This window comes from Olea europaea, unplaced genomic scaffold (genome assembly GCF_002742605.1).
Source record: "Olea europaea var. sylvestris unplaced genomic scaffold, O_europaea_v1 scaffold1783, whole genome shotgun sequence".
Lineage (NCBI taxonomy): Eukaryota > Viridiplantae > Streptophyta > Magnoliopsida > Lamiales > Oleaceae > Olea > Olea europaea.
Genome location: NW_019235564.1, coordinates 69,239 through 94,836, shown reverse-complemented (window position 1 = coordinate 94,836; position 25,598 = coordinate 69,239). Strand labels below are relative to the sequence as shown.

The window sequence follows — 25,598 nt, the reverse complement described above, 5'->3', positions numbered from 1 at the left end:
AAAAAAAAAAAAAAAAAAAAAAAAATATTACTTCCAAGTTCCATATGAAGTTTTGTTGAATATGAATTTTTTCTTGCATTGTTAGAAAAGAAATGAATTAAGTTTCCAGTATTACTGAAGAATAGAGTCTTTCATTGAAACTTCAACAACTTCTGAATGAATGAAATTTGAGTTCTTATGAAGGTTGCTGATATTGTTTGAATTATTTAAAGGATGTTGTTTTTGTTTTCTATTGTGCTATGGTAGGAAGACCTTTGCAAGCGGATATACGTTTGTGTGAAGTTTTGATGCCCGTTTGGCATTGGGTTTAATGTTCAGTAATTCAGTTTTTCGTTTCTTGTTGTTTCCTTTCATGTTTCTTAGATATCGTCTTTAAGATGGAAACATTAATCAAAATTCAATTGAAATTGATTAACGTAACAAGCTATGGATTACATCAAGATTTATAGAACTCACAAAAATGAAAATTATGTCAAAAGATGCTGTTTTCGTGGTATGTCCCCCCCTTCCACCCCCCTTTCAGCCCAGCCCAACCCACATTTTTTGGCGTTTCAGGTTTGGAAGAAATCAGTCTAGGTAGAAAGATTCTTCAATTCTATGGATCTTACTAGTTAAGATTTCCTGAAAAGGTAGCATTTTGTCGATTATGTTATTGCTTTTAACGCTTCCATTATTTTTGGTTACGCTCATGTAGATGTGTGTCCATGAAGAAAATAGCTGATTGAACAACTATAGGTAACTACTTACATACGCATGCATATGTGTATGCAATTACATACTAACGATTATTATTTGCTTCATTGACTTCTTGATTTATATAATTTCCATAGGCATTTTAGTATCTATATCAGATCTTCTGTTTTCTTCCTTCCATTTGGACCAGAAGGGTCACGTTTAATTTTTAGTAGAATTATGCAAATATACGATTTTCAGCCTATTGGATTTCCTTTTAAAAAAATAACTTTTGACAGATTAAGTTGTTTATCTGATATTGTCATCAAAGTTTCAGCTCGCTTCTGTTATATTGAGATTTTTGTGAAGAATATCATTACTCTTTTATGTTTTCAAACTTTTCTAGGTTATGCTAAAAGTAATTTTTGTGTTGCCTTTCTGTAAGCTCCTTTACTAGTAACTGGATTGCATACTTTGTCTCCTCCTTTTAACCACCTTGTTTTCCAGTATTTACAGAAGGCATTAAGATGTCTTTAGATGATAAATTGAATATCAAATCCTTTGTTCAGAAAAATAAAATATTTTAATAAAAGAGATTAAATTACATAGTTCGTATTGGCACTTGGGTCATTATAATATTTGAGTACCTGATTGATGGCTTAAATGACTTTTTGTTAGGTAAATACATTCAATGACAGGTTTTTCAAGTCTTCAAGCTTTCAGTAGTTTTTCGTCTATTCTTATTGTTTGCCTTTCGACTTCGAATTTATTGAATGAAAGATTAGTGCATCCCCATTATGGTTGTTGCTTTTTCATTGTTTCTAGTTTAGATTCATAAAACTGAACATACATCAACTTCTACTGGCGTATAGGTTTACAAAGGCGAATACAATCATTTTAATGGAACGTAACAAAGATGAGGCTACTAGTTCCCAGCCGCTCCCTAGTCCTTGTCCATCAAGACCAGAAACTTTTTGGTCATCACGCAGTGGTTGCGGGATGCAATATGAGTACCTCAGGATGTACCTGAACCAAAATCTTATCCATCCCAACTGTTTGCTGCCCTTTTTGGTGACAGTCACAGAGAAGCCTGCCCCTTCATCTGGAATGATTTGCAGTACACCTGGTACTTAGTCTGTCCTCCAGCAACAGCAACAGCAACAAAGTATGTTTACAGGATCAGGTGGCCCCGGAAGTGCTACATTTACGCCAGATAAAACTGATTCTCCCTTAGCTTCAGAGAGGGCAATCAAAAAGATGCACACAAATGGGCAGAAGTCAAAAAGTAACGAAGACAGAAACCATATGGCAGGATGGAGCAGGCCGACCTGAAGAATTTCCTCTGGAAATCCCAAGGGAAATTTGGGAGCTGAAAGAGTTAATTCTGCTAGTGACAAGTCCACAAGCAGGAAGTAATATTCTAAATCTGAACGTCGTACCCTGCTGATGGCAATGACTAAGGCAGAAATACTTGAGGAGCTAAACCAGTGGAGCATTGGTGCTGAGTTGGATGGTGCGAAGTAGATTTTGATTGAGCTTGTGATAGTGTAATTTTCTCCAACTAAAAGAATAATATTCTGAATTTGGTTTTCAGGGTAGATGCACAAAATTCTATTCTGTTGCAAAACATACTAAGCCCCTATTTGATAACCATTATTCCAAAGCTTTTTGTTCTACATACTCAATTTCTACCACACATTCACACAATAAAATACTCTGCCCATAAATTCAAAACTTTTTCTTACTTTTTTTTTTTTTTACACATTTTCAAAACTTCACTATTCAAAACTTTGTTTTTGCCAAATAATGGCCATCAAACGGGGGCTAATTTTTGCTGGCAGACAAAGTTGTCTTCATTTTGGATGTTGTATTTTTATGTTCCGTGGACCAGTTGGATTTTCATAAGATTTACTGGTTTTGAAACGGAAGAATTTCATCATGGTTATTAGTACAGTTGGGATAGACTAAAATGAATAAAGTATGATGTGGTTGCACTAATTTGAGTTCACTAGGAATTTCGGTAAATGAGGAGATGGACGGAACAAGCGGCTAGAAAGGACTATGGCAACAATTCCAAATTTATTCTTGTTTCCAAACTTAAATAACTCAATAAGTTTTACTTTAATTATTTACTTATCTAGTAGTTCCTCATTCAGTACGACTAAACTTCATTCATACTTTTCTTGTATAAACTTATTTCTACTTAAACAACAATTCCTCTCTACAGTTTCAGGTATAGATGGATCTAAGCATGTGGCATTCTTTCATCAGGAAATTTCCAGGCATGCTGTATATTTACTGTTATTCCACCAGAACTAAGAAAATTATCTATCACATATTCAACAAAGAGAGTGCGGATATAACTTCTTTTCATCTTCTTATAACTGCTGAGTTGAATTCACTGCTGCCACAAGTGGTTTATTTCACTACGACTAAAGAATATTAAAGGAATTAAAGTCATCAATTTTCTAAATGCATAATACATGGTTAATCGAAAATCTCATAAGATTTATGTGCATCTCATAAAATACGAATAAAGCACCTCACAAGTTATATCATACAATAAATCAGATTAACAACATAATCAAGTTTTGTACATATATCTTAAAAAAAAAAAACACACACACACACACACTTTAGCACATTAATGCAATTATCCATGGATATTTGCAATAAAGTGTACTAGTGTTTGAAAAAGCAAAATTCCATGCAACATCATCAACTAGCGACCTCTTGTTGGCCCCACTCAGTGATCGGTCAGCATATGAGTTGTTTCAACTACAAGAAACATGAGTAAACCATAGTTAATGTGATGCAGGAGGATCCGAGTCGAGTGACGCTGATCTGTCAGATAGTTCGTTGATGGCACTGAGATACTATGAGATGTCGGTTAGGCGCAGAGATGGAAAATAAATGCGATCTTTTCTTAATTAGGGTAATTTTGACATGTCTTTGGTAATTTGGCCATAATTTTGGCTACGGTTATCAGAATCGCTATTATGACCCCCAATCCGGAAAGCTCTCTTCGGCGCACACATCATGATCACCAACTATGCTCGGTGGGCATCAATTTTGAGCCCAAAATCCGCTGTTTTCCTTTTCAAAATTCAATTTTTAGTTATTTTTTACTATTCATGATAATATTTCGTTTCCCTTTTTCTAGACGTTAGAGAATCCGGATTGAGCCAAATTTTTTGCAACTTACTTCTTTTATTTCATATTTTATTTTGGTGTGATCATTAGGATTTTTCTATTTTTGGTAATTTTTCAATAATTTCATATTTTTGCAGTTATTTAACTCGGCTTGTGGATTAATTTTCGTCATTCTTGATTATTAATAATATTGAGTGAAGTTTTCAAAGAATTTTCTCTGTTTTTGGCATTTATTTCTTCTTCTTTCTTGCAAGTCATCTACTGCAACTAGCCTATAGGATAATCGCTATCCTACCCGACATCACAACGCCTATATTTTTAACTTATCAATTATGTCAATTAGAAGTAATATGCTCTCCATAAATTGTTGCGCCTCAAAAACAGTTTGCTTAACAAGGAAAACGTTAAACTGAAAAATATCTTCAATAGAAAAAAGGATAAAAAGGTATCGCCAATGCGCGATGTGCGATGGAATTTTAAAAGGCGTATGCTTGGCGATGCTTGGAAGCCAAGCTACGGGCTAGGCGAGACATAGGCGTAAAAAAGTGTTTTCTTATTTTAATATTGTTTAATTTTTAATCAATGAAAAAATCGTTTAATAATTAAAAATAATACCTTCCAAACATCTAAAACAAATTTATAGGAAATTTATACATTTTTCCTAAGTTTTCAACAGAAAGGTAAGTTCCAAATGTAAATATTAAATAGTAAATAAATAGAGATTTTTGGGATATTCAGGGCTTCAAGCGACTATTTTGAATTTAGAACCGATGAAGTGAAGAAATCAACGTTTAAGTTTTAACTTAGAAGAATTGTTAAAAAATAAAATTTAAAAAAAAAATAGAGAGAGATAACTGTGCACCTAGGTGCACATAACCGCATCTAGCCAAGCCAAGCACTTGGCTTGGCGTTTCCACTGCGCATTGGCAACGCCTAGGTGCCGTCAATGCGCGCCTTTTAGAATAGTGGTTGTCAGCTCACGGTTTCAAAAGTATGTTATGGGTACAACTATACCCAAATCGAAATTGACAATTTGAATTTAGGTTCAGATTTGGTTCCAACATTTTTATGGCCTCGAATTGTAATCTATGTGTGACTGTTTAACTAAATTTGCAAGATTCTAGTAGTTAGAGCTTTTAGGTGTTGATTTATTGTGAAGTTTAATGCTTTGAATTAATTGACCACTAATTCAATCATTTCTAAATTTATAATTAACCATAAGATAAGTTATAGATTTAGACTACATAATAAATTTTGGTAATTTGGATATAAGTGTAGAGACACCTTTTATTGTCATTGTGATCATTACATGGGTTTTTAGAAATTAAATGCATCAAATTAAAGTTTATTCGGATTCACATAGACATTGATATGATGAATGACGTAGCTGTCTATGATCAATTTGAACTCGAGAGACATAAATTGATTAACTAAGAAGAATTTGTCCGACTACTACAATAGTTATGAATCTTGTTAAGAGAATTAAAGATGATCATTAAATGAAATTGTAAGTCCTAACATCCACATTCATGCGTTGAATAACCCTAATGTTATTACTTTGTGCATTTAGGTAACATTAACATAATTAGATAATTTAGGTCATTAGTCACAAAATTTTATTTTTCGTCAATTAGGAGTTAGAAATAATAAATTATGAATTAAATAATAGTTTTCATGGGAACGATCATCCGGACCGTATGTCCACTATATTATTTGTTACAATATCCTACACTTGCAGCCAAGAATATGCAACACACATCCAGGGGTCTTGGAAGTGGGACAGCTTCAGATACTAGAGCCGCTCAAACTGCAAAGCAAGTTTAATCAGTTTTTGAGAGTCAAGTGAGGGCGTGGCTATATATGGAGGGGAGTGAGGCACTACAGAAGAATAATATTTCCCACGACTCAACTGATGCTCCCTCAGCTTCTGAGAAGCCAATGAAAAACATGTATGTTGATGAACAAATCAAACATGCATGTTGACAGCACATAATATGGCTGCCCGTTGAACTTTTCTGGAAATCCAAGGGGAAATTTTGGAAGCTTCCCTAGTTTTTTCTGCAAGTGAACATGATGGTCTTACTAAATTATACTTTTTGAGCAAGGATATGCCCTAATGTCGAAGAAGAAGCTGGATACTCACATTCAGATATTAGCATACCAGTCTAGTATTGTTATTTATTTAGTATCCCACATTTTGGAATTTGAGACTGATGAGAGAGCGGAATGAAGTAACAGTGGTTGTAGAATACTTTGATAACATATTCTGAATGGAGCATTGCATAGCACAAAACTGTAGCACGGAGAAAAAAAGTAGATATATTTTTGTTTATTACAACATATATGGATAGTTTTTGAAACCAAAATTATTAATAAAGCTTGTTCCAGCAAGTAACATCTGATTTCTTTCTCACATATTCAAATGAATTTTGTGTGGAAATCCTAACAGATGAGGTTGTTATGTCGTAACATTTTTTAGATATAACCACACAATTCATGTGTGAAGGTCGATGGTCATTTTATCAAAGAGAAATGTATCAGCCTCCAAACGAATTGAGATTCTAATTTGTACAAATTTCATTGATAAAATTTTTGACTGATTATGTAGTTCTAACCAAAATTCTTGATCCTTCAGTAGCTGGTCGTAAGTTCTGGTAAAGGAGGTTGTAATAGGTTGGCTTGAACTCTAAAGCTTTGTTAATCTTGATAAATTAATAAACATATTGCTGGAGTGACTCCTGCTAGAAATATTATTATTTCGAAGGATCGAGTTGCTTTATGCCTCTCATGATCCTTTTTGTAGCTACAATTTGGTTCTTTAAGTATAAAGTCATAGCGTAATATTAGCATGCTGTTAATTAGCTTTATCTGATATCAAGATCCTACTAAAATTCCTCAAAACTAAAAGTACAAAAAATCCTTCGACATCTGATGTATGGAAACAAAATGCCATACGATCAGAGGTTGAAAACTGATGTCATCTGGTGCTATGATGCCACACACCAGATAATTTCTTTGGCATGAATAACAAGAGCTGCATTTGGTGATGACAGCTCAAATGCATGTCTTGTGGGTCTAACTCTCATTAACCATGGTTAGCTTTGATAAACGCAGAAGCCATGTATTAAATATAAAATTCAGATTATAATGATCTTAACAATTTTATAAAGGCTGATGCAAATCACAAACCCTACCTTCTGATGACAGCTCAGAAGCACGTCATGGGGCCCCCACCATACATAACTTCAAATACACACCTTGACAAATGAAAAAAAAAGGAAAATGTGTGCTAGAGACTCAGATTTTGATGACAAAGACTGATACATTTAACAATATTCGATGTAATCAGTAAAGATAATTTTGATGAATCCATACAGAATTCATATAATCTGTGTTGATGGTAGAATGTTGTGACTTGAAAAATGAGAAAATAAGAAAAGATAATAAATAAGCTTGATATTACTATAAAATGATTTTTTTATGATACATAGTTGCATAAAAAATCGCTAAATAAGTTTGATATTACTAAAACAGGATTTTTTTTATGATAAATGGCTGCATTAAAAAATCACTAAATTTTGGGTTATTTTACTTAAAATAAGAATAAATTTGACAAAATTGTGATTTGAGTTGAGAAAAGAGTACATAATTTGATATCTCGGATTTTTGGAAGGAAAACACATAATGGCAAAACAATCTTTAAATTATGGATTTAATGAAGTGAAAAGAAATCCATATAGAGCACGATGTCATTAAGATGTTTCTATTTAATGAATCCTGGTCAATATTAGTCATAAAAATAGGCAATGGATTAAGTCGTAATTTATAAAACTCAAAAATTAGATATCCTGTCAAACAATGGCATTTTTCAAAAAATTAGTATCACATTTTGTCGGATTCAATCATGCTATAGGTACATTGTGGTATTTAACGGGGTGTCCAAAAAGGACACCCGGCACCCCGGCATTGGCCGAGGCGCCTGCCACACCGGGGCCCACAGGCACCTCGGCCAATACCGAGGCGCCGTGGACACCCCGTTGGACACCCCGATGTACCACAAGCATTATTCTAATAAATATAGCTGGTCTTACAAGTGTGGTTGTTTCCGAATGTAATTGTGATGCTCAGATAAGTTCGGTAATCTAGTTTGTCGCTTTCTGTTTCCCTTCTAATGTTTGCAAAGCTATTGTCGTCGTTTTTAGTGATTATATGAGCATACATTTACATGATTCCATTAGCATGTGCTACTACTTACCTACGCATGAACGTACGTATGTAATTACTAATGTGTATTGTAGGCGTCATTGATTTCTGTATTTGTATTTTTATAATGGATGGTAGTATATATTTTTTCTAATCTTGATTCAGGCTTTTGGCTAATTCAGTTCCTCTTCTTAAGAAGTTTGCACATCTCAGACAGTTTTTGAGATAAAAAACGACCACTTCCAACAATCCCAGCCTTTGTGATGAGAGCTTAGACGTGTCATGGGACCCACAACGCATAGATATAGTAAATATTCGTATGTTATAAACTCTGATTTTGGTGATCATGACCATATTACAAAGATAGTACTATTCAAAAATCTGATGAAATCTGAGAAGTAATTCGATGAATCCATCCAAATTGCACATAATCTCTATAAATTGGTAGCCCTGTCAATCCCCCTCAGAAATAAGCACATAAGCGTAGGAAATTCACAGCCTCATATATATTTTAGAGATCATTTGCATCATTGAGGATTGTCATCTTTTATGCTCCCTTGAAATACGAGGTACGAATTGCTGGGCATGAGTGAATTATTTGACGTGTTTTTTTCTTCTCATTTCAATAGCTTGGAATGAATATGAGTTTCTTTGGCTTCCACTATGACTGAAGATTGGAGTCTTAATTTCATTAAAACTTCAACGTCTGACTGAATATACCATGAGCTCTTGTGAAGGTTGCTAATATTGTTTGAATTATTTAAAGGATATTGTTTTTGTTTACTATTGTGTTAGGGTAGAAAGACCTTTGCAAGTGGATATAGGTTTGCGTGATGTTTTGATGCTGGGTTGGCATGGGGTTTAATGTTCAGTAATTTAGTTTTAAGTTTCTTGTTGTTTCCTTTCATGTTTCTTGGATAACATCTTTAAGATGGAAACATTAATTAAAATCCAATTGAAATTTATTAACAAAACAAGCTATCATGAATTAGGTCAAGATTTATAGATCTCAAAAAAATAAAAATTGTGTCAAAAGATGCCGTTTCCGTGGTCGGCTCCCCTCCCCCCACATTTTTTTGGCTTTTCAGATTATTAAGAAATCAGTCTAGAAAGACTCTTCTATTCCATGGATCTTACTAGTTAAGATTTCCTAAAAAGTAGTATTTTGTCGGATTATGTCATTGCCTTTAATGCTTCCATTATTTTTTGTTACACTCATATAGATGCGTATCCGTTATGAAAATAGCTGATCGAACAACTATAGGTAACTACTTGCATATGCATGCATACGTGTATGCAATTATGTACTGATAATTATTGTTAGCTTCACTGACTTCTTAATTTATACAATTTTTTCATACGTATGGTAGTATCTAGTTAGTTAGATCTTTTGTTTTCTTCCTTCCATTTGGACCAGAAGGGTCACATAGACTCATCTTTTGAAGAATTTAATTTTATGTCAAATTAACTATTTTCAGCCTACTAGAGTTTCTTTTAAAAAAATTGACTTTTGACATGTTAAGTTGTTCCTCTGATATTGTCGTCAAAGTTTCTTCTCACTTCTGTTATATTGAAATATATGAGAAGAGTAACATAATTCCTTTACGTTCAAACATTTCTAGGTTATGCTAAATTTGAAAGATTAGTGCATCCCCATTATGGTTGTTGCTTTATCATTGTTTCTAGTTTACATTCATAAAACTGAACATACTTCTACGGGTGTACTGGGTTTACAAAGGCGAATACAATCATTTTGAAAAATGCAAGGTAACAAAGATGAGGCTACTAGTTCTCAGCCGCTCCCTAGTCCTCCTCCATCAAGACCAGAAACTTTTTGGTCATCATGCAATGGTTGCGGGATGCAATATGAGTACCTCAAGATGTATCTGAACCAAAATCTTTTCTGTCCCAACTGTTTGCTGCCCTTTTTGGCGTCAGAAAAGCCTGCCCCTTCATCTGGAAAGATACGCCGTACACCTGGTCCTTGGTCGGTCCTCCAGCAACAGCAACAAGGTATGTTTGCTGGATCAGGGGGCTCCGGAAGTGCTACATTTACGCCTTCCAGAGCCACTCCTACTGAACCACTGATCCCGTCTGCAGGTGAAAGCTTAAAGGATGGCATGAAGACAGTAGCTATGGCCCAGAGTGAGAAGGCTTTGCAAAGGAATAGCATTATGCCAGATAAAACTGATTTTCCCTCAGTTTCGGAGAAGGCAATCAAAAAGAGGCGCAAGTATGGGCAGAAGTCAAAAAGTACCAAAGACAGACCAAATGACAGGAGGGAGCAGGGCGACCCGAACAATTTCCTCTGGAAATCCGAAGGGCAATTTGGGAGCTGAAAGAGTTAATTCGACTAATGACAAGTCCACAAGCAGAAAGGAATTTTCTAAATCTGAACTTCGTACCCTGCTGATGGGAAGGGCTAAGGCTGAAATACTTGAGAAGCTAAACCAGTGGGGCATTGGTGCTGAGTTGGACGGTGCAAAGTAGATTTTGGTCGGGTTTCTGATAGTGTATTTTTCTCCTACTAAAAGAATAATATTCTGAACTTGGTTTTCATGGTTAACGTACAAACTTCTATTTTGTCGCAAACATACTAATTTTCTCTAGCAGACAAATTTGTCTTCGTTTTGGATGTTTTATTTTTATGTTCCATGGAATTTTCATAAGATTTACTGGTTTTGAAACAGAAGAATTTAATCTTGATTATTAGTAAGGTTGGAATAGACTAAAATGAACATAGTATGATGTGGTTGCAATATTTTGACTTAACTAGGAATTTCTGTAAATGAAGAGATGGATGGAACGAGCAGCTAGAAAGGACTCTAGTAACAATTCCAAATTTATTCTTGTTTCCGAACATAAATAAGTTTTACTTTAATTATTTACTTATATACTAGTTTCTTCTTTGAATACTACTAAACTTCATTCATACTTTTCTTGTATGAACTTTTTTTCTACTTAAAACAACAATTTTTCTCTACCGTTCGAGGTATAGACGAATCTAAGCATGTGGCATTCTTTCATCAGGAAATTTCGAGGATGTTGGGATTTATGGGTGCACCAATGAAACATATTGACATGTATAAGGAAATAGATTGTTGATAATGTTCTATCTATGCTGTACCTACCAGTGCAAAGGCCTAGATGTCTGTGCCGTCCGGTCATCTGAAGAGGAAGGTAGTATCAGTATTGGGTTCTGTCAGCTCATTCAAAGAAAAGTAGCTCACCCATTGAATTTTTGATGTTTGGTAATGGCTAACTGGCTGTTATTCCACCAAAATTATCGCACATATTCAATAAAGAGAGCGTGGATGTAACTTTTCTTCATCTTCTTATCATTGCTGTGTTGAATCACTGCTGCCACAAGTGGTTTATTTCACTACGACTAAAGAATATAAACAGATTTAAAGACATCAATAATTCATGGTTAATTGAAAATCTCATAAGATTTATGTGCATCTCATAACACACACGAAGAAAATACTGAAACAAGAACTTCGAATTTTATAAGATAAACCATAGTAACAAAATCAAGTTTTATACAAATATCTACCAGCAAAAAAGTCGGCACATTAATGCAAATATTCATTAATGCAAATATTCATGAATATTTGCAATAAAGTACATTAACATTTGAAAAAGCAAAAGTCCATTCAACATCAGCAAATCGGTGACCTCTTGTTGTCGCTGCTCGGTGATCAGTCAGCATATGAGCTGTTCAACTGCAAGAAACGAGAGTAAAGCAATGTCAGCATCTACATTTTTAACTTATCAATAAGGTCAATTCGGACTAATACAAACTCCATAAATTATATGCACCTCAAAAACAGTTTGCTTAACAGTTAAAATAATAATAATAATAATAATAATAATAATAATAATAAATAAAATTAAACTGAAAAAAATAAAATATGTGTGTGTGTATGCACACGCACACAAAATAAAAAAGGATAAACATAGAATTGGTAATAATAAATTTGCATTCGAATGTTGCCTACGCAAACCATACAACATTAGACAATGACTAAATTCTATAGAAGAATCTTCAATATATATGCAAGAGATAATGATTGTCTGAAGCTGAATGAAGTTGTACACTAAAAACACCATTCCTGGGACATGTGCAAGACTAATCTAATAAGCATATCATAGGATATGAAATATCTCATCTTAAACAAAAAGAGCTGGGAAAAACCTTATTTTTTTTTTATGACCGTGGGTGTCCGGGCCAGCTTACGCGCACCTCGACTAATCCCACGAGACCTTGAAGTTTACAATCAGGTCCTCGCCTCAGTGGCCTTGAGGGTACTCGAACTCGTGACCATTGAGGAACAAACCCATCGCCTAACCACTAAGCTACCCCTTAGGGTTGAGAAAAACCACGAGGCTAATGAAAGCGATCAAGTGAAGAAAATAGTAACAATTAATGGAAAGTCAATATTTTCAACAACCTAAACAGTTATCAAATATGGTAGACCAGAACCAACACATTAACTTTCCACCCTAAGGTTAGGTAAGATCGATGTAGTATGAATCGTGCGCATAATAACAAATTTCTTTGCCCCTGCTCGCAGAAACTGACAAGATTCACCTTTAACTTCTCTCTAAACACACGAGTCACGAAAGAAACATTTTCTATACGTTTTAGAATTATCCTCTCTCCCATCTCTGCATGTATACATCTGCATCTGTCTTTTTCCATTTAGATAGATATTTTCTTGCTTTCTCTGCCATAAGTATCATGTGTTTTCAGTTTATACGATTCCACATGAAAATGATTAAGACATTCTCAGAGATATCGATATCCTGAGACAAGTATAATTTAGTCAGAATGTCAGGTACATTCTATTTCTTCTTACTTCGTCAATTGCCCGTATACTTCACATACTAGGACCAGTATTCAAGGTGCAAGGCTAAGAAAACTCATCCACTGCAATCAATGGATATGTTCTGCAAAACAACACACTTTCATGTAGCTAGCCAACTATGATTCATATCATTCAGGAACTCAATCAAAGACTATCGAAAAAAGAAGCACATTATCTCCAGGCATAAGTCTGGAAAAGGTCGATGGAATACATCCTAGAATAACTTCTTATTAAAGACCACGGTACATGTTCGGATGTTTTGAAACATGATGAACAACACCGAGTGTATCCCTTAGAATATCAACTTCGACAAAACAATTTGAAAGAAACACATTTTCATTAGAATTCCGCGAAACCCAAGTCATTAAGATCTGTGTAAAGTTTCATTTTTTATAATGGAAAAAGAAAGAAACTGCAAAAAGAAAATCTTACTCTTGACCATCCAGGTTTGCTTGATTACTGCTTGTACCACCACAACTGGCGTAGGATCCATCATCTGGTGCGGTTTGCCAGACAGACTGCCACGCCTGGGAGGTCGGAGGAGACGGGGCCTGCAGATACATACCCGGATCCATCCCGGGCATTGCAGGCTGCCCCATCATGGGCTGTCCCATGGGCGGGTAATAGTAGGGCACCCCTGTCGCTCCGCTCGCCACCACTGGAGGGCCCAAAATCGCCCCCAATGACGCGGCCTCTTCCTTGATCTCGTCCCTGGGGACGATATCCACCAGAAAATCGAATATATCCGTACGTGTGATAGCTGCAGCAATGTCGTTCTTCTGGAGGGTTCTCCGCTTGTTCTCCTCCGCGTGGAGCCAGGATCGGATAGTGAGCTCGAGGATAAACATCTCGCAAGCCTTGGCAAAGAGGATCGGGGCCTCTGCAGAGATCATGCGAACATCCTCGTCCGCTTTCATTATCTTCTTAATGCGGGCCAAAGGCAGCTGATGGTTCCTGAAATCGTTCGCCTGCTCGATCTCTCGACGCTGATAGGTCCAGAACATCTGGAGTTGCTGCTGCTGCTGCTGTAGCAGTTGCGGGTAAGGTGGCTGCGATGGGTAGACCGCCTGTTGTGACGCCGACGCCGGCGCCGCCGTTTGGTGCGGGTTGTTTTCCATTTTGTGGAGGGAACTGGGGGAAAGGCTGAGAATGAACCGAGAAATTGCTCTACTTTTGAGAGGAGACAGGCGGAGTATATGGTAGGGAGTTAATTTTACAGATAACTTCAGAAGTTTATTCAAAATATCACATTAGTCATGCAATTTTAGATAATTTCATTCAAGTCACTAAACTATAAATTTTGTTACAATTATACCGCCAAACTAGTTTGGCGTCCATTTTTTAACAGAACAGGGATTTGTGGAACCCTTGAAATATGTAGTTAAAATTGAATATTAATTTTGACTTAAATTAAATTATAATGGTACCAAACAGGGATTTAATAAAATGATGCAATAGTCATCATTTTGGTACTTAAATGCAAATTTCAATATGGATTAGAGAACGTAACCGACGTTTTGAAAGCTAAAACATGAGTGGGATAAAAATATAGATGAACTTCCTTAACCTTAGGTCAATTAATTTGAGTAAAGGAGGAAAATCTCACTCTGTAAAGTTTGGTGACTAATTTGAATTGGTTTAGTGAGGGCTCTATACAAAAATTGCACATCCGTCAGATCGAACAGAAATAGTGATAATAAAATTGTTAGTTTGTATTTAATGGACCCGTCAATGATTTGATTATGAATCGCGCCAAATCTATTAGAAATAATTTGGTTTCGATTTTGTTGTTAAAAAAGGTTTGGTTTTGGGGGAAAAAAATGCATGCCAAGTATAGATTAGATAGATTCTGTAAATTTTTCTGTCAAAAAATTTATAGTTTTTCATTAAAGTAAGGAATTCTGAGTTCTGAATCTGAAAGGCATTGCTAGAGGTACCGTTTACATCTTTTGTGTTTTTTTTGCCAATTTTCAACATCATCTCAATGAATTTTTAGACTCCATCAAGAAAAGTTGATGGGATTAGGATTTCCCTATCATATATAAAATTAAACTCGCAAGAATGAAGGAAATTGAACATAAACCTAACCTTCCAAAAGGAAAACAATGCAGCATGTAAAAATGAAATAAATGGGAAAGTATTACTTCCTATACTAAACAAATGAGAAACAAATTAATGTCATCTAATACTAGAAAGCCCATATTTATTACTCTGTATAACAGTATAAGAGCATGAAGTCATCGTGGTAGGTCAAGCAATCCATATGGCGCTGGACCCAACCCTTGATGCAAGTGAATCAAAAACATAATTCTCCTCACGATAAATGTTTTGAATCACCCATGGTAGTCCATCGATACAGTGAACGGCCACAAGTAAGTCAGCTTCCACCCATATGTCAAATAATCCAAGTCATCGAGGAAGTAAAATCCCATCAAATATAACTCGTAACTCAGCCTCCATATGATGAAGAGAAAGCCGGTCTCAAATAATTCTCCTACCACTAAAAATTATTGTTGATGCATCCATTGATGTAGATCGTATAAGATCCCACCGACGAGGTACACCAATGAACCAATAATGAGAATGCTGGAGAAGAAGAGAAAGAAATATCAAAATGTGGGGCGATAGCCAAGTCCCCACACCAATAAACATGTCGAAATAAACGTCACATATGGAGAAGTGAAATCATGCGATAGACTTTTCAAATGATCCACCTAGGCTCCATGCATATTTCCCTATGTTTACATATTCTGGTTATTGTCCATATTTATGAAATTAGCTAACAAAAGTTTCAATGTCATTTGAATGAATTTTAGATGGCATGGGCTTTTTGTTGATTGGAATTATTAATATCTGCTGCAATTAGTTGTCTCATGCAATATTTCAATTTTCTTTCAAATTTATTTAGAATTTATGAACTGATATGACTATGTACTTTTTAATAATTTAATGACTTAAATTTGTATGTAGAGTAATATGTCAGTGTTTTAACTTTATATTTAGAGTTAAATTTATTGTAAAGAGAAAGTTACAATTTCAAAAATAATAAATATATTAAAATAGCGTATAAGTTATAATCGTTGTAAAAGTTACATACTTCAATTTGCTCAAATTACGTATATACGTTTAAAAATTACATGTACTTCTTATTTAAACGCCATTTTTTAAAAATCGTTGTATAGCGTTCTATAAGTGACTTGTAAATTTCAGACTCGATTATTAAATTAATTAAGATATTCAAGCTGAATGCTTATTGAATTCATCAAGATTTGTTCAACCTCGGCCCTTAAATTAAGAATTCATCCTTTTTAATTCTTTAAAGATTAGAAAACTTAAGTGTCTAATTCAATTGGCTCGTATGAACCATGTAAAATAAATACTAATTTTATTGATGAAAATTATAAATATATGAATTTAAATAATAGAACAATGTGACTTAATTTAAAGATTAATAAAGGATAACTAGTAATTATTCTCTCATTTTATTTACTTCCTAAAAAGGGCATTCAGTTGTCTTCTTCTCCAAAGTTCTCACATTGAAATGGAAAATAGAATCTCAATCTTTCATGGCACGATTATTCAGAATATATGAAAAGTTAGCCACAAATTTTCAACGTGATTTCTTTAGAATAATCTTATCCACAATTTCTACAGGATAATTGGTCACGGTTTTTGGCGTCATTTTTACATCTATTAGTAAAGGATGGATTAAACATTTCGGTCACAGGCATCGACTAAAATATTTTTCAATCATTTTGTGCGAAAATTATAATTTTGACATAATAAGTTGTGTGATCGTGACATATATGTTGTATATCTATGACTTTCAATCACAAAAGTGTAACAACCTATAGTTTCAAGTATGCACGTATCATTGAAGAATGTGACTTAAGATACGTGTTTTAGGGAAAATTATCATTTCGTATGAAGATTGTCTATACGTTGAGTGAATGCGATCTATTAGGTTGTGTGAATGTGACCTAACGATTGTAATACGTTATGTGACTCGACATACTGCTTTATATGATTGTGACTTATAAAATTATGTGCTGACTGTTACTCTATTCTCGCCCAAACCTTCAAGTCGCCCAAAGTCTTAACAAAAATAAAGTTTTGTAGTTATCAAGAAGTGCAGTTATCAAAGCAGTTATTAAAGCAGTCATATCACGTTCCACGATTCAAGGAATTCAATCGAAAACGGTTGAACGACGAAGAGTAATGGCAGCAGTTAAAAAAGACAGTTCCATGACAACTTGGCCATTACAAGGAAAGTGGGCAGTTATAAAACGACCCAACAGATTTTAGGCGGTTGATCACAAAGAGATCATCCAGGGAGTATAAAAGGAAGGAAAGACATAGAGCAGGGGACCGAATCAAAAACTCTCGAACAGAGAACATGTAATTTTAAATTCCTTAACTTAGATTTAAACACTTCTTTCAGTAACTCGTGTGCTTGCGTCCCTTGGAGGCATTCTGTTTTTAATTTCCGATTGTAAAGTCATCGCCAATAAAGAACACCCATTTTTGGGACTTTGTCTCAAGAGGTTTGTCCCTTACACAATTGTCTGATCCCTTTTAATTGTTAGCGACGAACACGCGCGAAACACAGGCTTTTGGCAAATTCAGATCCTCTTCTTAAGAAGTTTGCACATCTCAGACAGTTTTTGAGATAAAAAACGACCACTTCCAACAATCCCAGCCTTTGTGATGAGAGCTTAGACGTGTCATGGGACCCACAACGCATAGATATAGTAAATATTCGTATGTAATAAACTCTGATTTTGGTGATCATGACCATATTACAAAGATAGTACTATTCAAAAATCTGATGAAATCTGAGAAGTAATTTGATGAATCCATCCAAATTGCACATAATCTCTATAAATTGGTAGCCCTGTCAATCCCCCTCAGAAATAAGCACATAAGTGTAGGAAATTCACAGCCTCATATATATTTTAGAGATCATTTGCATCATTGAGGATTGTCATCTTTTATGCTCCCTTGAAATACGAGGTACGAATTGCTGGGCATGAGTGAATTATTTGACGTGTTTTTTTCTTCTCATTTCAATAGCTTGGAATGAATATGAGTTTCTTTGGCTTCCACTATGACTGAAGATTGGAGTCTTAATTTCATTAAAACTTCAACGTCTGACTGAATATACCATGAGCTCTTGTGAAGGTTGCTAATATTGTTTGAATTATTTAAAGGATATTGTTTTTGTTTACTATTGTGTTAGGGTAGAAAGACCTTTGCAAGTGGATATAGGTTTGCGTGATGTTTTGATGCTGGTTTGGCATGGGGTTTAATGTTCAGTAATTTAGTTTTAAGTTTCTTGTTGTTTCCTTTCATGTTTCTTGGATAACATCTTTAAGATGGAAACATTAATTAAAATCCAATTGAAATTTATTAACAAAACAAGCTATCATGAATTAGGTCAAGATTTATAGATCTCAAAAAAATAAAAATTGTGTCAAAAGATACCGTTTCCGTGGTTGGCTCCCCTCCCCCACATTTTTTTGGCTTTTCAGATTATTAAGAAATCAGTCTAGAAAGACTCTTCTATTCCATGGATCTTACTAGTTAAGATTTCCTAAAAAGTAGTATTTTGTCGGATTATGTCATTGCCTTTAATGCTTCCATTATTTTTTGTTACACTCATATAGATGCGTATCCGTTATGAAAATAGCTGATCGAACAACTATAGGTAACTACTTGCATATGCATGCATACGTGTATGCAATTATGTACTGATAATTATTGTTAGCTTCACTGACTTCTTAATTTATACAATTTTTTCATACGTATGGTAGTATCTAGTTAGTTAGATCTTTTGTTTTCTTCCTTCCATTTGGACCAGAAGGGTCACATAGACTCATCTTTTGAAGAATTTAATTTTATGTCAAATTAACTATTTTCAGCCTACTAGAGTTTCTTTTAAAAAAATTGACTTTTGACATGTTAAGTTGTTCCTCTGATATTGTCGTCAAAGTTTCTTCTCACTTCTGTTATATTGAAATATATGAGAAGAGTAACATAATTCCTTTACGTTCAAACATTTCTAGGTTATGCTAAATTTGAAAGATTAGTGCATCCCCATTATGGTTGTTGCTTTATCATTGTTTCTAGTTTACATTCATAAAACTGAACATACTTCTACGGGTGTACTGGGTTTACAAAGGCGAATACAATCATTTTGAAAAATGCAAGGTAACAAAGATGAGGCTACTAGTTCTCAGCCGCTCCCTAGTCCTCCTCCATCAAGACCAGAAACTTTTTGGTCATCATGCAATGGTTGCGGGATGCAATATGAGTACCTCAAGATGTATCTGAACCAAAATCTTTTCTGTCCCAACTGTTTGCTGCCCTTTTTGGCGTCAGAAAAGCCTGCCCCTTCATCTGGAAAGATACGCCGTACACCTGGTCCTTGGTCGGTCCTCCAGCAACAGCAACAAGGTATGTTTGCTGGATCAGGGGGCTCCGGAAGTGCTACATTTACGCCTTCCAGAGCCACTCCTACTGAACCACTGATCCCGTCTGCAGGTGAAAGCTTAAAGGATGGCATGAAGACAGTAGCTATGGCCCAGAGTGAGAAGGCTTTGCAAAGGAATAGCATTATGCCAGATAAAACTGATTTTCCCTCAGTTTCGGAGAAGGCAATCAAAAAGAGGCGCAAGTATGGGCAGAAGTCAAAAAGTACCAAAGACAGACCAAATGACAGGAGGGAGCAGGGCGACCCGAACAATTTCCTCTGGAAATCCGAAGGGCAATTTGGGAGCTGAAAGAGTTAATTCGACTAATGACAAGTCCACAAGCAGAAAGGAATTTTCTAAATCTGAACTTCGTACCCTGCTGATGGGAAGGGCTAAGGCTGAAATACTTGAGAAGCTAAACCAGTGGGGCATTGGTGCTGAGTTGGACGGTGCAAAGTAGATTTTGGTCGGGTTTCTGATAGTGTATTTTTCTCCTACTAAAAGAATAATATTCTGAACTTGGTTTTCATGGTTAACGTACAAACTTCTATTTTGTCGCAAACATACTAATTTTCTCTAGCAGACAAATTTGTCTTCGTTTTGGATGTTTTATTTTTATGTTCCATGGAATTTTCATAAGATTTACTGGTTTTGAAACAGAAGAATTTAATCTTGATTATTAGTAAGGTTGGAATAGACTAAAATGAACATAGTATGATGTGGTTGCAATATTTTGACTTAACTAGGAATTTCTGTAAATGAAGAGATGGATGGAACGAGCAGCTAGAAAGGACTCTAGTAACAATTCCAAATTTATTCTTGTTTCCGAACATAAATAAGTTTTACTTTAATTATTTACTTATATACTAGTTTCTTCTTTGAATACTACTAAACTTCATTCATACTTTTCTTGTATGAACTTTTTTTCTACTTAAAACAACAATTTTTCTCTACCGTTCGAGGTATAGACGAATCTAAGCATGTGGCATTCTTTCATCAGGAAATTTCGAGGATGTTGGGATTTATGGGTGCACCAATGAAACATATTGACATGTATAAGGAAATAGATTGTTGATAATGTTCTATCTATGCTGTACCTACCAGTGCAAAGGCCTAGATGTCTGTGCCGTCCGGTCATCTGAAGAGGAAGGTAGTATCAGTATTGGGTTCTGTCAGCTCATTCAAAGAAAAGTAGCTCACCCATTGAATTTTTGATGTTTGGTAATGGCTAACTGGCTGTTATTCCACCAAAATTATCGCACATATTCAATAAAGAGAGCGTGGATGTAACTTTTCTTCATCTTCTTATCATTGCTGTGTTGAATCACTGCTGCCACAAGTGGTTTATTTCACTACGACTAAAGAATATAAACAGATTTAAAGACATCAATAATTCATGGTTAATTGAAAATCTCATAAGATTTATGTGCATCTCATAACACACACGAAGAAAATACTGAAACAAGAACTTCGAATTTTATAAGATAAACCATAGTAACAAAATCAAGTTTTATACAAATATCTACCAGCAAAAAAGTCGGCACATTAATGCAAATATTCATTAATGCAAATATTCATGAATATTTGCAATAAAGTACATTAACATTTGAAAAAGCAAAAGTCCATTCAACATCAGCAAATCGGTGACCTCTTGTTGTCGCTGCTCGGTGATCAGTCAGCATATGAGCTGTTCAACTGCAAGAAACGAGAGTAAAGCAATGTCAGCATCTACATTTTTAACTTATCAATAAGGTCAATTCGGACTAATACAAACTCCATAAATTATATGCACCTCAAAAACAGTTTGCTTAACAGTTAAAATAATAATAATAATAATAATAATAATAATAATAATAATAATAATAATAATAATAATAATAATAAATAAAATTAAACTGAAAAAAATAAAATATGTGTGTGTGTATGCACACGCACACAAAATAAAAAAGGATAAACATAGAATTGGTAATAATAAATTTGCATTCGAATGTTGCCTACGCAAACCATACAACATTAGACAATGACTAAATTCTATAGAAGAATCTTCAATATATATGCAAGAGATAATGATTGTCTGAAGCTGAATGAAGTTGTACACTAAAAACACCATTCCTGGGACATGTGCAAGACTAATCTAATAAGCATATCATAGGATATGAAATATCTCATCTTAAACAAAAAGAGCTGGGAAAAACCTTATTTTTTTTTTATGACCGTGGGTGTCCGGGCCAGCTTACGCGCACCTCGACTAATCCCACGAGACCTTGAAGTTTACAATCAGGTCCTCGCCTCAGTGGCCTTGAGGGTACTCGAACTCGTGACCATTGAGGAACAAACCCATCGCCTAACCACTAAGCTACCCCTTAGGGTTGAGAAAAACCACGAGGCTAATGAAAGCGATCAAGTGAAGAAAATAGTAACAATTAATGGAAAGTCAATATTTTCAACAACCTAAACAGTTATCAAATATGGTAGACCAGAACCAACAGCTTACGCGCACCTCGACTAATCCCACGAGACCTTGAAGTTTACAATCAGGTCCTCGCCTCAGTGGCCTTGAGGGTACTCGAACTCGTGACCATTGAGGAACAAACCCATCGCCTAACCACTAAGCTACCCCTTAGGGTTGAGAAAAACCACGAGGCTAATGAAAGCGATCAAGTGAAGAAAATAGTAACAATTAATGGAAAGTCAATATTTTCAACAACCTAAACAGTTATCAAATATGGTAGACCAGAACCAACACATTAACTTTCCACCCTAAGGTTAGGTAAGATCCATGTAGTATGAATCGTGCGCATAATAACAAATTTCTTTGCCCCTGCTCGCAGAAACTGACAAGATTCCTTAACTTATAGGATTTGATTCTCTGTATTTTATGCAATTAATTGCATGGTATGGGCTTTGATCAAGGGTTTGTATACTAGAACAGCTGTGTAGTCAGATTTTTCAGATTTAAATTTATAGCCCACCACTCTTTGTATTACACTAGCAGACAATTGCACTGAGACATCGTGAGATAACTGATTATTACTAGGAAATCTCCTGTCAGAAAAATTGAACACCTCCCCTTTCCACAATAGATTCCCTTTAGCAATTATTAAGGTTTGTTTTGAGGGAAGATGTTTAATAGCTGAAATCTCCTCCTAAAAATTAGGAAAGAAATACCTAAAAGCTTTCCTGAATTTCCTACATGGAGAGTGGCTTACTATACATTGGGATTTAATGTTATTTTAATTCTGTCTTCCCTTGCTAGCATTCCACTTAATTTGAAAGTGCTTCATTTGAGGAATTAAGAGAATTAATAGATTCCTTTCCTCTTTAGCAACTGGTTTACCACCTAGAAGCTTTGATGACCATTAATATAGAGTAAAAGATTTATGCCCTACAGTGACTAAAACCAAATTGCTCCATTACTTCATCCATGTTTTGCAGAAAGTCAAGCCATCTAATGAAAACCTTAAATAAGAATAATCACATGTCCTATTCCCATTAACATACATGCATCAGCTTTGCACAATAACATGAAACAACCTATGATGAAGAATAGACTCGACGAATTTTGACACCTGAAGTTAGTTTTCTTTAGATCAACATACTACAAAACACAACAGATAAGGGAATCATCATCAAAATAAGAATGGTGAAGAGTAGACATGAGATAGAGTTAAACTTCTAATCCAGAAATTTCAACGAAAAAAACAAACCAACCTAGAAGTTCACTCTCCGAATTCTGCTTACCGACTAAAACAAAAGTCAGAAGGTTTCCTTCTATATATTCCATGTTAACAAACCAAAGAACATTATACATTTTGAACTTTACTAATTAATGACAAATAACTAAGACTTATTTTCTTACCATTTTAATTTAGGACCATGCTTTCTGGAAAAAGCTATCACCTTTAACTTCTCTCTAAACACACGAGTCACGAAAGAAACATTTTCTATACGTTTTAGAATTATCCTCTCTCCCATCTCTGCATGTATACATCTGCATCTGTCTTTTTCCATTTAGATAGATATTTTCTTGCTTTCTCTGCCATAAGTATCATGTGTTTTCAGTTTATACGATTCCACATGAAAATGATTAAGACATTCTCAGAGATATCGATATCCTGAGACAAGTATAATTTAGTCAGAATGTCAGGTACATTCTATTTCTTCTTACTTCGTCAATTGCCCGTATACTTCACATACTAGGACCAGTATTCAAGGTGCAAGGCTAAGAAAACTCATCCACTGCAATCAATGGATATGTTCTGCAAAACAACACACTTTCATGTAGCTAGCCAACTATGATTCATATCATTCAGGAACTCAATCAAAGACTATCGAAAAAAGAAGCACATTATCTCCAGGCATAAGTCTGGAAAAGGTCGATGGAATACATCCTAGAATAACTTCTTATTAAAGACCACGGTACATGTTCGGATGTTTTGAAACATGATGAACAACACCGAGTGTATCCCTTAGAATATCAACTTCGACAAAACAATTTGAAAGAAACACATTTTCATTAGAATTCCGCGAAACCCAAGTCATTAAGATCTGTGTAAAGTTTCATTTTTTATAATGGAAAAAGAAAGAAACTGCAAAAAGAAAATCTTACTCTTGACCATCCAGGTTTGCTTGATTACTGCTTGTACCACCACAACTGGCGTAGGATCCATCATCTGGTGCGGTTTGCCAGACAGACTGCCACGCCTGGGAGGTCGGAGGAGACGGGGCCTGCAGATACATACCCGGATCCATCCCGGGCATTGCAGGCTGCCCCATCATGGGCTGTCCCATGGGCGGGTAATAGTAGGGCACCCCTGTCGCTCCGCTCGCCACCACTGGAGGGCCCAAAATCGCCCCCAATGACGCGGCCTCTTCCTTGATCTCGTCCCTGGGGACGATATCCACCAGAAAATCGAATATATCCGTACGTGTGATAGCTGCAGCAATGTCGTTCTTCTGGAGGGTTCTCCGCTTGTTCTCCTCCGCGTGGAGCCAGGATCGGATAGTGAGCTCGAGGATAAACATCTCGCAAGCCTTGGCAAAGAGGATCGGGGCCTCTGCAGAGATCATGCGAACATCCTCGTCCGCTTTCATTATCTTCTTAATGCGGGCCAAAGGCAGCTGATGGTTCCTGAAATCGTTCGCCTGCTCGATCTCTCGACGCTGATAGGTCCAGAACATCTGGAGTTGCTGCTGCTGCTGCTGTAGCAGTTGCGGGTAAGGTGGCTGCGATGGGTAGACCGCCTGTTGTGACGCCGACGCCGGCGCCGCCGTTTGGTGCGGGTTGTTTTCCATTTTGTGGAGGGAACTGGGGGAAAGGCTGAGAATGAACCGAGAAATTGCTCTACTTTTGAGAGGAGACAGGCGGAGTATATGGTAGGAAGTTAATTTTACAGATAACTTCAGAAGTTTATTCAAAATATCACATTAGTCATGCAATTTTAGATAATTTCATTCAAGTCACTAAACTATAAATTTTGTTACAATTATACCGCCAAACTAGTTTGGCGTCCATTTTTTAACAGAACAGGGATTTGTGGAACCCTTGAAATATGTAGTTAAAATTGAATATTAATTTTGACTTAAATTAAATTATAATGGTACCAAACAGGGATTTAATAAAATGATGTAATAGTCATCATTTTGGTACTTAAATGCAAATTTCAATATGGATTAGAGAACGTAACCGACGTTTTGAAAGCTAAAACATGAGTGGGATAAAAATATAGATGAACTTCCTTAACCTTAGGTCAATTAATTTGAGTAAAGGAGGAAAATCTCACTCTGTAAAGTTTGGTGACTAATTTGATTTGGTTTAGTGAGGGCTCTATACAAAAATTGCACATCCGTAAGATCGAACAGAAATAGTGATAATAAAATTGTTAGTTTGTATTTAATGGACCCGTCAATGATTTGATTATGAATCGCGCCAAATCTATTAGAAATAATTTGGTTTCGATTTTGTTGTTAAAAAAGGTTTGGTTTTGGGGGAAAAAAATGCATGCCAAGTATAGATTAGATAGATTCTGTAAATTTTTCTGTCAAAAAATTTATAGTTTTTCATTAAAGTAAGGAATTCTGAGTTCTGAATCTGAAAGGCATTGCTAGAGGTACCGTTTACATCTTTCGTGTTTTTTTTGCCAATTTTCAACATCATCTCAATGAATTTTTAGACTCCATCAAGAAAAGTTGATGGGATTAGGATTTCCCTATCATATATAAAATT

At 35.4% G+C, this 25,598-nt stretch overlaps 2 protein-coding genes across 2 annotated transcripts; both read right to left on the bottom strand.

Annotated features, from left to right (window-relative positions):
* Positions 1–11,512: 11,512 nt before the first annotated feature.
* Positions 11,513–14,100, bottom strand: LOC111378190 (nuclear transcription factor Y subunit C-1-like). Its single transcript, XM_023001360.1, has 2 exons — positions 13,332–14,100; positions 11,513–11,753 (listed from the first exon to the last, which is right to left on the bottom strand). The coding sequence occupies exons 1-2, from the start codon at positions 14,015–14,017 to the stop codon at positions 11,750–11,752; spliced, it is 690 nt and encodes a 229-aa protein (XP_022857128.1). The 5' UTR covers positions 14,018–14,100; the 3' UTR covers positions 11,513–11,749.
* A 6,726-nt stretch (positions 14,101–20,826) lies between these two features.
* On the bottom strand, positions 20,827–24,752 carry LOC111378189 (nuclear transcription factor Y subunit C-1-like). Its single transcript, XM_023001359.1, has 2 exons — positions 23,982–24,752; positions 20,827–21,067 (listed from the first exon to the last, which is right to left on the bottom strand). The coding sequence occupies exons 1-2, from the start codon at positions 24,665–24,667 to the stop codon at positions 21,064–21,066; spliced, it is 690 nt and encodes a 229-aa protein (XP_022857127.1). The 5' UTR covers positions 24,668–24,752; the 3' UTR covers positions 20,827–21,063.
* Positions 24,753–25,598: the final 846 nt, after the last annotated feature.

Excerpts from the sequence above, each read along its gene's own strand:
- LOC111378190 (XM_023001360.1), bottom strand. The coding sequence starts at position 14,017 with ATGGAAAACAACCCGCACCAAACGGCGGCGCCGGCGTCGGCGTCACAA.
- LOC111378189 (XM_023001359.1), bottom strand. The coding sequence starts at position 24,667 with ATGGAAAACAACCCGCACCAAACGGCGGCGCCGGCGTCGGCGTCACAA.